This window comes from Chrysoperla carnea, chromosome 4 (genome assembly GCF_905475395.1).
Source record: "Chrysoperla carnea chromosome 4, inChrCarn1.1, whole genome shotgun sequence".
In the NCBI taxonomy this organism is placed as follows: Eukaryota; Metazoa; Arthropoda; class Insecta; order Neuroptera; family Chrysopidae; genus Chrysoperla; species Chrysoperla carnea.
In genome coordinates, this window is record NC_058340.1 from 39,129,613 (window position 1) to 39,146,532 (window position 16,920).

At 27.9% G+C, this 16,920-nt stretch overlaps 1 protein-coding gene across 1 annotated transcript in view; it reads right to left on the reverse strand.

Annotated features, from left to right (window-relative positions):
* Nucleotides 1-4,807, reverse strand: part of LOC123298714 — a 105,917-nt gene extending 101,110 nt beyond the window's left edge. The window contains exons 1-5 of the mRNA XM_044880807.1: nucleotides 4,803-4,807; nucleotides 4,561-4,628; nucleotides 3,193-3,324; nucleotides 2,795-3,057; nucleotides 2,274-2,518 (exon numbers count right to left, since the gene is read on the reverse strand). Of these exons, the coding sequence (XP_044736742.1) occupies nucleotides 2,274-2,518; nucleotides 2,795-3,057; nucleotides 3,193-3,324; nucleotides 4,561-4,628; nucleotides 4,803-4,807 (713 nt within the window). The remainder of the gene's footprint in view (nucleotides 1-2,273; nucleotides 2,519-2,794; nucleotides 3,058-3,192; nucleotides 3,325-4,560; nucleotides 4,629-4,802) is intronic.
* Between the last annotated feature and the right edge of the window lie 12,113 nt (nucleotides 4,808-16,920).

A 16,920-nucleotide genomic window follows, 5' to 3' on the forward strand; every position in this document is an offset into this window, starting at 1 on the left:
CATTCATAATTGTTTTCAGTCACATTTAAAAAAAATATACGAACTTCTATCTTTTGAGTAGTTTCGAAAATGGTCCCAACCGTTTTTGTTCTCATAACATAAACTTTTTACAGTTTTTGATATCAAGAATATTCCGGGAGGCTTTCTTAATATGCCGATCATTTATTCGAATACACACTGGAGTATTAGTTAAATGGTGACACATTTGTATGTACTTTTTTCTGGCTTCAACCTGTAAGACTCCTCCGAGTGCGAGATAAGTTATATGGTCTAATGTATAAACCCATAATTTTTGTTTCCTAAGATGAAAATTTAAACCGTAACCTCCAACCTATTATTATAGTTTTAACAATAGTTTTAATGTATTAAATTTATAACAGCCATATGTTTATTTAATGATTATTGTTATTATAATTGTCACAAAGCTAACATTTTAGATAACAAATGGGCACTTGACTTCAAATAATAATTAATGTAGTTTTATAATACATGTAATATAAACATTTAAACAAACTTATATTATCGTCAAACACTATAAGTTCCATATCATATTTTAACTTCAACTAAACTATAACCATTTAGTTTAGTGAATATTAATAATAATTACGAAACCCAAAAACAGGAGTAGCTAGCTGGTTGCATTTACAATAATCATGCCATTTATCATCATCGATTTATTTACAATAATAAATAACTTCCCATAGGGAAGTTCGAACAAGATATGTTGAAAAAATTGACAGAAGCGGCGCATAAAACACGTGGCGTTGGGTGATGTGAAAATTTTAATAATTTTATCCTTTGACCATAATAATTATAGAAATATCTACGAATATTCAATTTTATGAATTTATATAATTTTATCAAAAAATATTTTTGCAGAATTTCTTGTATACAAAGCGCATATTTAACCTCTAAGCTCCTTATCTTTGTTATAAAAAATTAGTAATTAAGTCTCCAGAAATTTGATGATGTGAACCATAAGGGTCATATTTAAAGTTTCCTTTACTAGTTCTAGGCTCACTTTAATCTTAACTTTTCATGATTCGCAAATTTTCAAACTGAAATTTAGTACTCTATTAAATCTATAAATTGTTTAGCCGTTAGTTTTAAAAACACCAATTCTTCGTTTTGATTTAGTGATTAATACGATGAAATTTGTTCAAAATTAGCTTTTCTAAAAGTAAAAAACAATATTACTGACTAAAACTACAGTTACCTGGCTAAAATCCATCATAATTTTCGTAATATTTAGATAAAATCATCCTACTTTATGATTTTCATAAAAAAAACAAAATATTTTTCCAACCAACTCAAATTTTTCCGCAGGGGCTTCATTTCATTCCAAGTTAATAAAATAGTAAAAAATATGTGGAAAAATTGCTTACAATTTTCACAAAATATCTTTTTTTAGACCAATCTGAACTTACTTCGTAATCTGCAGTTACTTTTTTCTCTTAAGACTAATTCAAACGTTTCCCCTAGGTAATATACGTTCGGAATCTTATCAACAGTCTTAATACGAGGAAGATAAAATGAAATGGTGGAATTGAAGAAAAGTCATATAGTTTATGGTTTTTGTGAATTGGTGAACATTTTTTCTTCCTCATTATTTCTTAGTTCATGCATTTGCTTCATTAATTAAAACTCACAAAAACATAGTTTTTTATTGAATGAACTAGATAATCCGGTGAACTTCGTTTCACCTACAATTTATTTGATTATAACTTTTGATCAGCGATTATTAAATAGCCGGCAGCTCCAATTAATTAATAGCTAAACTATGCTTAGCCTACTCGCTTAGTCCGGTTATCCCACAAAATTTAAAGCATAAACCGGAACTAATCACATATCAGAAAAACATTAATGAGAAGATTTTTTTCTTTCGGGCTGTTCTTTTGAGTTTTCCCTAACATTATGATTTTTATACCTTTCTGTTACTATTACGAACATATAAAATAAAAATTATTCGAATCGGCCAATCCGTTTTTGCTCCAAAGGCATTATACTGTTACCTGTTGAATATATATGGTGGGAGCGCAAATAAATAAATGTTATGTGTTTTATATTAATATACTCCGCTATTTAACACCGCTTCCACCATTTATTCATTTTATTTTAAATTCAAATAAACGTTGGCCCCTATGAAAGTATCAAATACATAAAATATAAAAATTAATATGATATTAATTTTATTTTTTCGATGTTCCCCCATCGAAAAGTAACGAAAGAAGTCAACAAAGAATAAAATATAAATTTTTACACTTAAAACTCACCTATTTAACAACAACTTATTAACAATTTGTTGTATATAATCATTTCGCACACTAATTAAATGACCACCACGTCTCACACATTCCATTTCCGCTTGTGCCCATGGCATTTTTATATTTTCCACAACACTAACACAAAATTGTGGTATCGCAATCCAGCCATACGCGGTACACTGTTGTATAATATCATGTATTGGTTCCGCATGATAACGTACACTTAATTTAAAATCACCTTTTGTTAATATTATTGATTTTAACACATTGATTTTAATTTCAATTTGATTACTATGCGTAAGAATTTGTTGCTGATGACGTAATAACATCTCTTCATCACTATTATTACTTATAATAACACAATGTTGCCATGTTTGAAAATTATCATTTAGCGTAACAAATAAATTGATATTTGATTGATTTGAACAATAATTTGAATTATCATTAATTTGAATTGCATTGTTTGAAGATGTTGTTGTTGTTGTTGTTGGTCCCGTTTCTAAATTTAATGATATTCGATAACCGTATGCAATATGTATTTTAAATGTACATTCTAACTGTTTGGTTGTATTTATTTCGAATGTACCATTCGATTGATTTAAGGTTATGTTATAACAATAATCAACTAAACGATAGTGTATAGTAAATTTTGGATCACCATGTAAATGTAATAATGGTAAATCAGTTGATGGGAAATAGATTTTACGTTCTGTTTCTGTTAATTCTTCTAATTTACCACATAAACGATTTTTGTAAGGTCTATAAACACTAGCTACCTTTGGTTGTGATCCTCCTGAATATGTTAGTAATTGTTGTATTGTATTATTATTATTATTATTTATATTATTTATATTATTATTATTAGTGGCTGAAAATACTTTTGTAGAGAATTGTAAGTAGCCACCATTCAAACAAGGCACATTCAAACGTTTTAATTCAATAACAAGTCCAAAATTTGTTGTCTGTTTTGTAAAATGTATGTAACAATCATAATATCGAGCTGGTAAATCGGTCCAGGATAATGTATTTGTGTCCTCGGGACGTAGAAATAAATCACAATCTGAAAATAAAGAAAATTTAAAAGGAGTATTAATTTAAGAAGATATAATTCTTCGAAGATATCAATTCGGAAGCTTATTTATTTGGGATGCGATGAGAAAGGTGATTGATATCAATATTATTTGGTCCGACTGTTATAAGAGTCTTGCAGACAGAAAACAATCCCCAAATGTGCATTCATGGCTTTTTGTATTTTAAAAAGAAATAGGTTGGTAAAATAAAAGTAATGTCACAATTTTAAGATATTCTCCCCGAAAATAAACTTAAATAAAACAAAATTCAGTCAGTTAAGGATGTAGACGCGCCGGTGCAATTTTGGATAAAAGGCTTGTTATTGTTTTTATTTGAAGTTGGTTGTATTTTAAAAAGAAATGGGTTGGTAAACACCACCCTCCTTCTTCAACATGCTGCAAGACATTTTTTTAAACCCCTCTGTTATTTTAATGTCACAATTTTAAGATCTTCTCCCAAAAAAAAAACAAAAATAAAAAAAAAACAGTTAAAGATATAGACGCGCCGGTGCAATTTTGGATAAAAGGCTTGTTATTGTTTTTATATGAAGTTGGACAAAAATTTGACTCTTATTTTTCATCTACATTAAGTTATAATAAATTCATAGTGATCAAAAAATTCATCATCAAAGTTGAAAATAAGGTGCCTACAAATAATTTCAAGCACAAGTCTAAACTTGCCTCGGCGTTCGGTTCGCACTAACTTAAGACAAAAATTTAAATACAATTTTAAAAGAACTGCAAGCATCACCCAACTTTTGGAAGTACTAAAAAGAGGGGAAAAAACGTTATTTCGATTGAAATAAAATTTAACCACCTTCTTGTATTTAATCGACAGTTAAATCCTTAAGCAATTTATCAATTTGGATAAGAAAAAGCAAGTGTTTAATCAATATTTTCGACGTAAACGTGAAGGAACTTTCGGAGTAGGCTGGAAATGTTTTTGAAGGAATTCAAGCAATTGACGTGAGTATTCAGATCAGACTCTCCGCCTTTTTTCGAGCTAGAGACTGTTCTATAATCTAATACCCCCGAGCATACAATGTAACTTGAATAATATTTCAAGTTTTAATTAATTACACTTATATTAATAATTCAAAAATATAACTCTTATGAAAATAAATTAAAATTAAAAAATATAATTTATTTAAATGTCAAGTATAATATTTACGAAATAAAATGAAATAATATATTTTATAAATATAAATTTATTTATTAACACTTACCTCGTCTTACTCTAAAATGGTATAGCACTTCAAATGTTGATGTAATACCCTCTTTACGATACCATAATCTGTAAAAGAAAAATATGAATGCAATAAATCATACTATGTAAGTTAATTTGAACTTTATATAATTATATAAGATAAATATTATTTTAACATGTAATTATAAACTAAAAGCATTAAGTATATACATCGTCTATGTTAAGATCAAGCATTTGCTTGAAGTTTCAAACCGAGTTTACATCATTATATAAGCTGATACGATATTGATGCTCAAATACTATTTTTTATTTTTTTTCAAACGAAAATTTTTAACCGGTTTATTAATACGCTTCTTGAGCAAAGTAAGCCAGATACTATTGTAAGTTCTTCGAATATTCACTGGTCTTATTATGTAATAAGATATTGATATACTAGTATGACTTTCTACGTAATAATTGTAAAACTTTTTCGACGAAATTCGCATAAATAATGCATCTCTGTTGAAGAAAGTTGTGAAAGTTCTTCCAACGTTATAAAAACTGGTAGATTGGAATGTGTTAGCCCTGGCTACGAGTTTTCTATTTATTCCTTTACATGCGCATTCTAATTACATCTGTTACTCTAAATTTTGAGTCAAGAATGCACAATATAGTACTTCAGTTGCACATAAAGTACAAATTGAGAAAATATAAATAAAAGACAAGCGAAAAAATATTTTCTTTTTCAAAATATTGCTTGAAAGAAAAACGATTTTTTTATTGCGGAAAACTAATAATCAAAAATAATAATCAAAAATCAATATGGCTGTCATAAACATACTTAACTAACAAATAAAGCAATGTCAAAACTTGAAGCACTTGAAGCATATTAAAGAACACTTTCAATTAAATTACCTTTTTTCTTAAAGCCTATTTTTAGTTTTTTTGGGTGCGGAACTCTAAATTCGCACTTGAAACATAGCTAAGGACACTCTCCATTAAACTTCCTTTCAATCGAAACAAAAAAATCAAAATCGGTTATTCCCCTTAGGCGCTACGATGCCACAGACAGACAGACAGATAGACAGAGACACACATACACACATAGCGTTCAAACTTTTAACACCCCTTTTTTTTTAATTCGTGGGTTAAAAATTGTGGTTAAACATTTAACCAGTATGGTTAGAAGTTTCATATAATTTATCAATAATTCAATGATATTCATCATGGTTTATCAATAATATTTAATTATTCAACGGATAACCAGGTTTAGCGTGCTGTCGTAGGTATCTTTCAAATTACCGGTTGCCTTCTTTTAGTGTGCCTTCTATCAAGTAAATATCTAAAAGCTAGTACTATCAGTTATTCGACCATAGGGTAGAGAGTTTTAGTGAACAGCTTTTTTATAGTTCAAAAGTAATGAACATTTAATAAAAAAAGGCGGACATTTCTACACACATTGTAAATATTGTTTTTTGAATAATGACTATAATCAAAATGAAAATAATATGGCCTTCGTTCTTGTTGCTGGTGATATAATAAATATGTATTAGAAGTTCGAAAGTATGTATTTATATTTATGTAATTTAATAAAAAGAAAATTTAATGATATGTTTGTATAATAACCATATAATACTATTAACTACTCAGTTTGTGTATTATTGAATATAATATTAGGTATATCTTCTATTTTCTGCCTGATATACATGATAATTGTATAATAACTGCTTTATCATGTACATAAATATGGAAATTATAGTATTATTAATTAATAAAATATATAAAACCTATTGAAAAATCAATTGTAAAATCACATTCTATTTTTAAACCCCGAACAAAAATAAAGTGCCTAAACGGAATAACCGATTTTGATTTTTTTGTGGCGTTTGAAAGACAATTTAATGGAGAGTGTTTTTAGCTATACTACGTGACAGTTTAGGGTTTCTTACTCGAAAAAACTAAAAAATTAGTGATGATCATCAAAATCGGTTTAGTTTGGAAAAGGCATTAAGGAAAAAGGTAATTTAGTGGAGAGTGTTTTTAGATATGTATCAAGTGCAAGTTTATGGTTCCTACCAAAAAATTAAGAGATAGAATAGCTCATCCTTTTTTGATTAGAAACTCATCCTCATAAAATAATAGTAACATTTTTTATTAAATTTTTTTTTTTTTTTGAAAATTGTTAGCTTTTGGAGGAAATGCGACTTAAAAGTATATCATTATTCCTCAATGATTCTTTTTTATAGAGAAAAATTCCGTTCAAATCTTGAAAACGAAAAAACAAATTGAACGGGAATGAAGTATAATCCAAATTCAAAGAGAAAATCAATGCTTTCTATTGATAATAATTTATTTACGAGCAAAATCATTAACTTCTTGCTGCAAAAAAATTTACTTTTCGTGTTACCGAATTGTATTTTACTATGCATAAGCTATGCATATGAATTGCATAAACTATGATTTGTGCACAAAGAAAACTGTTTTTAATGTTGAAGAGAAAAACAATTTAATATTAATTTTTATAATTTTATAATTCAATTTACGTTATAAAAAAAAAATCGATATTTTTTATATAGTATAAAAAAGAATGACGTCCATTACATTTAAAATAAAAATTAATTTTTAAAGTAAAAATTATATTTCTCTCTTTACTCTCTGTATACCAATAATAAATAACAACAATTTTATCAAGAGTAAAAAATTTCATTTCTAAACAAAACTAAGTGGCACATCTTTCATTGTACGCCGTATGCGTTAAAAGGTTAAAAGAGAGTCATTACCAAAACAATAGCGAATCCTTATAAAAAAAAATTGGAAAAACTGCAGCCGATCAAAGGGTTGAAAATGGTTGTTTCAGGCTTTTACTTGACATATTTTCGACAACTAGGTTCTTAGTGTAATAAATATCAGGCTTTAAACCAGCATGCACATTCAACATGTAAGACATATTCCGTAAATTAAGAAACATAGTAGATAATACACTAAAGGTCATACATATAATACAGAATATGAAGATTGAACATTATTATTGTGAGATCATATTATAAGAGTACTTATAAGATGATAATTATCACAGCTTGATAAGTATAATTTAATTCTATGATTGATATAACGGAAATTCAATAATGAAATTATTGTACAAGGTATACATCAACCAACCGAGAAGCTTTATTTTATAAATTTATAAATAGACGGAAGGATTTGTATCAAATATTAATTATATACCGGAGGACCATTTTTAAATACGAATTTTTGGGAAAAATGTCACAAGTTTGTTCTATACAGTTATACAGTGTAAAAACGCTATAGCACATAGTGTTAGCAAGTGGCATCCCATTCAAGTACTGATTGGACCATATATTGCATTGCTTCAGTGATCGAACGTGAACTAGTGTTTTCATGTATTGATGTCGGTAACGATGACGTCAAAAGCAAAAGTTTTTAGCCTACATCAGAAATTTTTATAATGAAAATCGTCCAACGTAGCTAAAAAGGTTTTTACTTCAAAGCCTTTCTCAAATAATTTTTGTATGAATGCAACTTTTATATGATTACTAGCGCGAATTTAGTGTAAGTTATTATTATCATCTTACTAGCATGTGAAGAGACAAGCTGTATATTGAATGAATGGTATTATATTGTCTATGTTCGTGCTATAACGTCTAATTATAATGATTACTCTATATAATTAATAGAACAGGTAGATATTAATTAATGTAGGTATGACAAAATAAATGCGATGCGATTTGAATAAATCCTTTGAATACTTCAAAACAAATTAAGTACCTAGGTACGTACCTCTTAAATAATTACAAATAGTATCATAAAATCCTAATTAAAATTTATTTTATATAGACTTGGCAGCCTTGACATAAATTTCATCGACGAGGCGTAATTGTAGAATGTTTAAACAAAATTGCTACCGGCTTCATTATTACATATGTTTATTTAACAACCAATTTTGGTATGCATGATTATTCGATATCTGGGTATGGTTAAATGTTACAACTTCATTTAGTTTTAAAGCAGTTATCTTCAACCGACTGAGCTGAAATTTTGTAAGTGATGCCATTTTACGTCTAAAGACAAATTTCTGAGGATCATAGGCTCTTACTGAATTAAGGGAGATCATATAATATTGACATCTACCATAAAAAAATTCATAGTGACATCTACCATCAAAACATTTTTTGACCTTTTTTTTAAAACTCTTTCATCTCAAATAAATAAAGTAAATTAATTTTTTGATGTAACTCTTATCTGTACTTTTTTCCGTTTTCTTCAGCAAAAAACCGATTATGAGATAACTTAATTTACTGATGAACTCGTAAAGGGTTAATGGACTTACTAACATCTTATCTTATTCCATTTGGCTTCATTCGACAAAATGTTTCCCAACATTTATAAAACCACTTAAAACAATCCCAAAAGATATATAATCATCAATCTAAATTTTCAAGTTTTACAATTATTTCATATTTCCCACTCCAAGTAACAATGTTGTATGTATGGTTTGTTAATTACTTACAAAAAGAAGATACCATCTATAAATGGGTGCAGCATTGTTATAATGTTGTTGTAGACAATATTTATTTAACTAATGTAAACAATTTAAGTTTTATGATTGCAATGCAAACGAGCTTTCGAGCTTTAAAGAGACATATACAATGTTATGTATTGTGTGTTGATGTTTTATAAATACAATATAGAAGATCGTTATAACTAATAATAACGACAGTTCAATTAATTTAATAGAATAGACATTAAATGTTTTTTTTTTTTTTTGTAATACATTTTATGTTTGTATGTTGGTCATAAAATATTGCAAATTATTCCACAGAAATTTTCACTCTCACCTTTTTTACATTATTGGATGAGATTCGTTTTAATTTAGAATCAATATACCTATGTTTTAAAGCTACCTCAAATCTATCAACCACCTGTTATTATTTCTTAAAAATCCTCCAAAAAATCAACTCGGAAATTCACCCCTTTATATTGTCAAGTAAAACTCTATAAAACAAAATATTTTGAAGCTTTTTATCAAAATAATAATAAATGTTTTATGATTTCGGAGAAAACCTCTGGAAACTAGATTATACGTAATGGAACCAGTGATTCCATTAATTGAATCATTGAAATTAAGTATTCAATGACTATTTAATTTTATATTTCTTTGGTTTGTAGACAAAAGTATTGTAGACAAAAATGCAACCCAACCTGTACACAAATACGACGCTATTTTCATGTTAGATTTTAGTTATCAGTGACATAGCTAATTGAATGCATATTTTATTACTTGTGAATGTGAAATAATTTTAAAAAAAAATAGCTAAAATAGCTAAAGCTCTGGAAGCATTTTTTCATACGCCGTACTTCAAACAGATTGTTATTTGCGTTTTTGAAAAATTTGAGATGTGTGGGGTTATAATATTTTCTTTGGCCAAATTACAAGATTTTCTATTTATTCACTTTTTGAAAAAAAGAATACAAGTTAAAACAATAGAGATGCTAGAGCTAGCTAATTCGTGTTTATATGTTTGTGTAGACAGATCATAGACATGTCAAAGTATTAATTAATATGTACACATTTATTTATAAAATATTGTTCCAACCTAGTAACGTGAATGCCAATTTGCACACAAATACCCTACTATAACCGGGTACTAAACTAGGGTGTTTCAAAGTCAGTGAGCAATATCATCTTAGATAGTTTCCCCAGGTATTATTATTATTCATCTATCGACTTATGAAACTAGATTTTCTTACTTTAGATTATTTAAACCAAAGAAATAGTGGTCACCGCCGGATATCTTTTTTGAAGAAGCTCCTTGAAACAATGAAAAATTTAAGAACAGCCTAAGTAAAACTAGACTTGGAGAGAGTACCTTATAATTTATCCTAATGCAAGAAGTCTTGTGATACATGCTTGACACTTTGCATAGTAATGATTTGACATAATTTAATTATATAAAAATCCACTTAGTATTTTCCACATTACATGTATACAAAATCCGATCTTTTTAAATTTTGCATTGCATGCAAAAGTTTTTATTTTTTCTAAAAAAATATTCAATTTATTGAAGTGTAAAAATTTTACTTAATGATTCTCATGCACTAAATTCAAACGTATCGAATGAAATTACGTATGCAATGAGCAACGTTGCTTGTTAGATGATTTTAAACTATTATTTACGATATAACTCGTCCGTATAGGAACTAAGGTAATGTGTTGTTCCACAGAAAAAGATTATCTTGATCCCGTTATTTGAAAAGCTTTGCCATATCTTTGAGAAGCAACTATACAAAGATAAAATTTACTTATCAGAAGAGTAACAACCGAGAATCAACAAGTTCCAAGCTCTTAACAAAGTCAGCTTTATTACCTATACAGCCTGAAAATTCTGTTGTGTGATTTCAATTTTTTCTGATCTAAATTATTGCTCATTGTTAAGCATTTGTTATTTAATTTTTCGGTTTTAAATAAAGCAATCCAACCCAACATGTGACTTAGACCAGAAATCAATGAAGTATATGATCAGGTATCTTTGTCACAGATGAGTATTTTATTTAAGTACAAGTAGAGAAACGAAACAATAGTGTTGTTTACTTCGTTTTGGTGTTTTTTGATCGTTTTAACCACATACCTCAAATAACCATCAATGTGATTCAAAGTACATCAAGGTGTGATCGATGATGCATTATAGTTTTATACCATGAATCACATCTTAAATAAATGTAATTGTAGTTTTATCGAAAGCTTTTATTTAAATTCTCAAAAAAACTTCAGTGTGTGGGAATTTTGAATTTGTTTGTTGTTAAAGATGACTTTGAAAACATATCACTATAAATTTTGATCCAAGGCATAACACTTTACCCTGAGTAGTAAGTGCATGATGTTATGGCTTTAACTAGTTAGAAACACCATATCCATTTTCTTAACATGCTCTTTACATATAAATTTACAAGTCTGGTTGACTGCGCTTTCACTGCTAATCGAGGAAATAAGGCATTTAACAACGGAATTGAATTCTATAGAAGCGTTTGGACAAACCAATTTTCAGGCTAAAATTTTGTCAACAACAACGACGATTTTCGTATGATTGAGATCGAATGTTTGATTTAAGAACCATTCAAATTTACTAAAACCATTAAAATTAATTAATTTATTTTGAACTATTCTTACCACTTTTTGTGTTTTGACATTTTTCACCATGTATCTTAATGTTTTCAAAATTTAAGCTTTCGTGATCGATGCGCTTTATGGTTTTTTACCCTTTTTATTTTACACACGTCTCTGTGAAGAAGGTGAAAAATAACAAGGCACAATTTTCAAGAGTAAAATAGTGCTTAGAATCGTTTCAAGTATAGTTTAAATTTAACTAATTTTTGAACGGAACCACAAAATACTCTTTATATCTTTAATAAGGAGTTTTCAGTGAAAATAGTTTCTTTCAAATGTCCCACTTTATGTAAATGGAAAAAACTTTAGTTGACATGATTTTGTTAAGTAAACCCAGACAAACATTTTCCGGCGACTCTTATAAAAATCTACTGTCGCGAAGGTAGCCATGAAGTCATGCGCGAAGTCGGATTCCCGAGTCAGACTTTTTTTTCGGGTTTATTCCCTCGATTAACTGTGCGTGGTCTTTGTCTTAGTTTATCTTCTCTATGAAAAACTTAACAAGTATATAAACTATTAAATAAAGGTTATGAAATATATTTTAAAATAGGTCACTTAAAATTTTTTCTCTATACCATGTACTTACAATACAAGTAACTGCAATATACAATTTCCTATATTTTATATATTTTTTTTTATTCTTTTAAATATTTTTTGATTTAATTGTGTTAAATTTTATATGAACTGAACTTTATTATACAGTTTTAACTAGCTGCGAATTTGTTCAACAGTCTAAGTCACATTCGCGCGAAGCAAGCCTGCAGTATACTCACTTAGACTGTATGCAAGCGGGCAACAAATCAAGATGGGAAAATTTTCTGCTGCGTTTTTCAGCCTGATAACTCAAATAAAAATATGACACATTTACATGAAAACAAGTATTGTGTAATATATATTTCTTCACGTTGAAAATGTGAGCAATTTAAAATGAATTAAGAAGATTCATGTTCACAACTTTGCTTTTAACATTTTCAAAAAAAAAGATACTATTTTATTCTTACACTTAAAATGATTTGTTTGAAAAGTTTTAAGTGAACGAACTAATTTATGTCTTATAGTACGCCTTAGAAAATTGGCGTCGAGCATAATTTTCTAAAATTATTTTGATAACCATACAGTAATCTAAATAATATGACTCATGGATAAACGCAAGGAATAATTTAACAAGAAATTGAGTAGATTTCTTTAGTGGCAATGAAATCATGACAAGGGCAAAAGAGTCAAAGAGACAGTCGTATTTCAATAGTACAACAAGTTTACAATGCGCTCGTTACACAAACAAGATGATTGATGTTCGCTTCCGGTGTTTATGTAGTTTGTTCATTTCCTTCTTAAAATCAGCAAAATTGTATTGGAATACTAAAATTAATGGGTAATTTTTACGAAAACCATTTTGTACAATGTATGTTATACAGAGTGTTTCAAAACTACTCGGCACTAGATTGCGATTTATCTAGCTGCAAATAAGGGAAAAAAAAATATATATCGAAGTCATTGTATCAAATAACCGCCATTTTGTTACATAAAGCAATTATTACGACGATTTCATGCTTCTTTGAAACTTACAGCTGAAACAAAAGTACATCTGAAGACGATTGTTAGGTAGTACTTGTTGCGCCTTACACAATGGTATTGTTCAAATTTTTTCGTTTTCTTCGAATATCCGCACTATTTTATGGGTTTTTTGATACCCTCATAGTTAAACTTTTTTCTTTTTTGGCCCTGTAAAAGTGAAAAAGTTTAGTATTCTACGATTATAAAATATTGAACACTCAAGCGGTGTTTACAATGACTTCGAATATTGTACTGTAGTTAAACAATTGTCTTTTTATTCCAATACCTGAGTAATAAATTATGTTGGGCCAAATTTTTATAAGCACTTTTTACATGTTTTTTGAGGTCACACACCAAAAATGGTGCAGTGTAATTTTGAAACATCTTGTATAAATACTGTATTAAACAAAATGCATAATGTATGTTATTTAAACTTCACTAGAGAATTGGGTGGACTATTGACTATACAATAGATCTATTGTAAATGCATAGCCACTACCCATAATTTAATGTGGAGCAGATATACGTACACTATCAATAAATTTGGTAAATAATAGCAAGTCCCTTAACGGTTTCATTCATCTATATTAAAAAAATTTACCAGTTAAGCCATTTCATTTTACATACATAAATCCTTAGTGGGAGATTGAAAAAAAAAAACGGTTTTACACCGAGGGATTTTAAAATTTTACAAATTTCAGTTTATTTACTATAGTTAATTTGCTTTCAAAAGAAAAAAAATATTTATGTAAATAGACTTTACACTTTATGTTCTACAAATACCTTAAAAGTGTGGAATTTTGTTTGCACAGGTAAGATTAAAATTGGTGGATAGTCATTTATAGGCAAATGACTATCCACAAATTTTACAAATTGAAAAAATCTTGCCAGTCGATAATAAGAAATGTTCATCGTTCCTCAGTTACAAACACTCTGAAAACAAATTTTCGAGGAAGCAGACACACAATTTTACGGAGAATTATCTATACTATTTTTTTGAATTAAAATATTACCTTTACAACAAATTGAAAATTAAAATTGTTTTATTCAGAACTTTTCTGTATTGTAACATTTTCTATATAATACAAAATCTATTAAAATTAATTAATGATCATTTTTAATAAATTGAAAAATCATTTTCAGTTCAGAACAAAAAACAATATTCCAATTAAAATGGACATGTATTTGAAAATTATTTTTATTATATTAAAAATATAAGCTCTTATTGGTTGTCTAGTCAACAAGTTCAAATTAGTGAACTATAGAAATAATGGCCGTAAAATACGTGCGATAGCTCGTTGGATTCGGAATGATGCCTAGAAAAAATGTGCAGGAAGCGTTTTTCAGAACATAAAAACTGTAAAAGTTATAAACAATTAAAGATGAAAAAAAAGGTATTTCTCTTTTCGCCAATATTTTATTTTTATTTTATGAAATATCAGCTCCTCAATTATTTTTAGAGGCTGATATACCATGCACGACACCAGCCCATCATAACTATTGATTGTGAGTTCGTTTGATTGTGATCGAAAAAAAGTTTAGTAATACGCATAATAAAGATAAAAAAAACAAGCTCTCGAATACATTTATTGTAATTCTTGCAAAATTATTTGACCATTCCATATAGCTTCTCAAAATTTTGAATTTTTAGGAGTAAGAAAAAATATGCTTTTTTAATGTAAGTGATTTAGATTCGGTCAATTTTTCTCAAAAAATAGCTGTTTGAAATTACTTTTAGATGTTTTGTGGTTTTTTTTTTTTTGCAGATCCATATTCGTAATTCATATTATACCATGAATATGAAATATACATGGTATAATAAGTTTAGTTATACCATGTATATGAAATATACCATAATGTATACTAAGTTTAATCGCAAATTTGTAAGGCTTTAAAATATTAATGCTATTAACAAAATTTTGGTATAGATGGTCATAAAATCACCTAATTAGTGCATTTCCGGTTGTCTGTCTGTCTGTCTGTCTTCTGTCCGCCAGTCATCACGATAACTCAAAAACATAACATAATTAGTAATAACTACTTACAACTATTTATATGATTTATATTAATTAAACAATTTAAATTAAACATATTAATTAAATAAAATACTATATATAAAAACATTTCTAATTACGTGCATAAAATCAAACGTTAATTATAAAATATGAAAATCAAGCATTACCTATTCATTTTCATATTTAAATATTTAATTGAATACACATAAATTAAACCCTGCAGTTTTTTAATAAAAAGAAAAAAGTGAAAACAAACAATTGGCTGAGTTAATTGTTGAAATACCATGTATAGCCAGTGTTGATTACGGAATAGTTTGTTTTTTCAGGTCAGGTTAGGTTTTTTCATGTATGTAAAAAGAGATAACCAGCACACACACACACATTACTGATATTCCCATATAATACATACTATGCAATATTCGAATCTAATTTGCGCCCCACGGGTAGACATTGATGTTTTCGTAAAAACGTTTCAAATAAAAGTTGGTTATATTTTTATACCTGAGTTACACTTGCATTAGAAACAAGACTTGTTAATTTTAGAATGATGTAAACTGTAAAGTAATTATATTGTGAAATTGGTTTAAAGCATAAAGTTTATGTTAAAATGATAACATTTAATTATAAAATAATACATTGGTCGTGCATATTAAACATGAACTTTGTCATCGAATTTTATTATCTATCGAACAATACCATCTTTAATATACTATCTATCAGGAAACTGCATTACTATTGAACTAAGAGCCAGTGAAGTATGGGGTTTGAAATTCCTATCTATTATAAATGTGAAAGTAAGGATATTTGTTAGTTTGTTTGTTACGCTTTCACGCAAAAACTTGCAAATGGATTTGAATGAAACTGTACAACAATATAGCTCGTACATCAGAATAACATATGGACCTTAACTTATAACTGTATATTTAAAAAAAAAATTAAAATTATTCTGAAATTTAACTGCTTTAAGAGTTTTATCGAAATCGGAAACAAAAACTTTTTCCCGATTTTTTCTAAGTGGTACCCCTTAAGAAAATTGCAAAAAATCGAAAATTTTTTTTTTGCCTTCGATATCGATAAAATTTATTATATAGGGTAATTTTGAGCCAAAAAATTCAAAAAACCGGGTTTATTTAATGATTGAATGCGTGGATTTTGAGATATAATCCAAACTTAGACCCAAAGAGCGATTTTCTAAGAAACTATGCATTCAACCGATGCATTAACCCGATTTTTGTATTTTTTGGTTCAAAATTACCTTATATACAGAGTTTTATCGAAATTATATTATTATAGTATTACTTATATTGTATTAGACCCAAAGAGTCTAAGTTTGGATTATAAACCCAGAGTTTTATCGAAATCCCGAACTAACATTTTTTCCCGATTACCCCTTAAAAAATTGCAAAAAATCGAGACCCAGTTGACCTACTTTGCTCATTTTTTACGTCCTGAGCACGTTGTGAAAATTTCAGCTTTATATTTATAATGTGAATCTTGGAAATAAATGACAGTTTTTGAATAAACACTTGTGTTGCTCTGAAAATAGAGTTTATTTTTATAAATCAATTACATGAATAATCTTAATACTAATTACATAAAGGAATTAATTATTTAATTACCTGAAAATAGAGAAACGACAATAATGTCA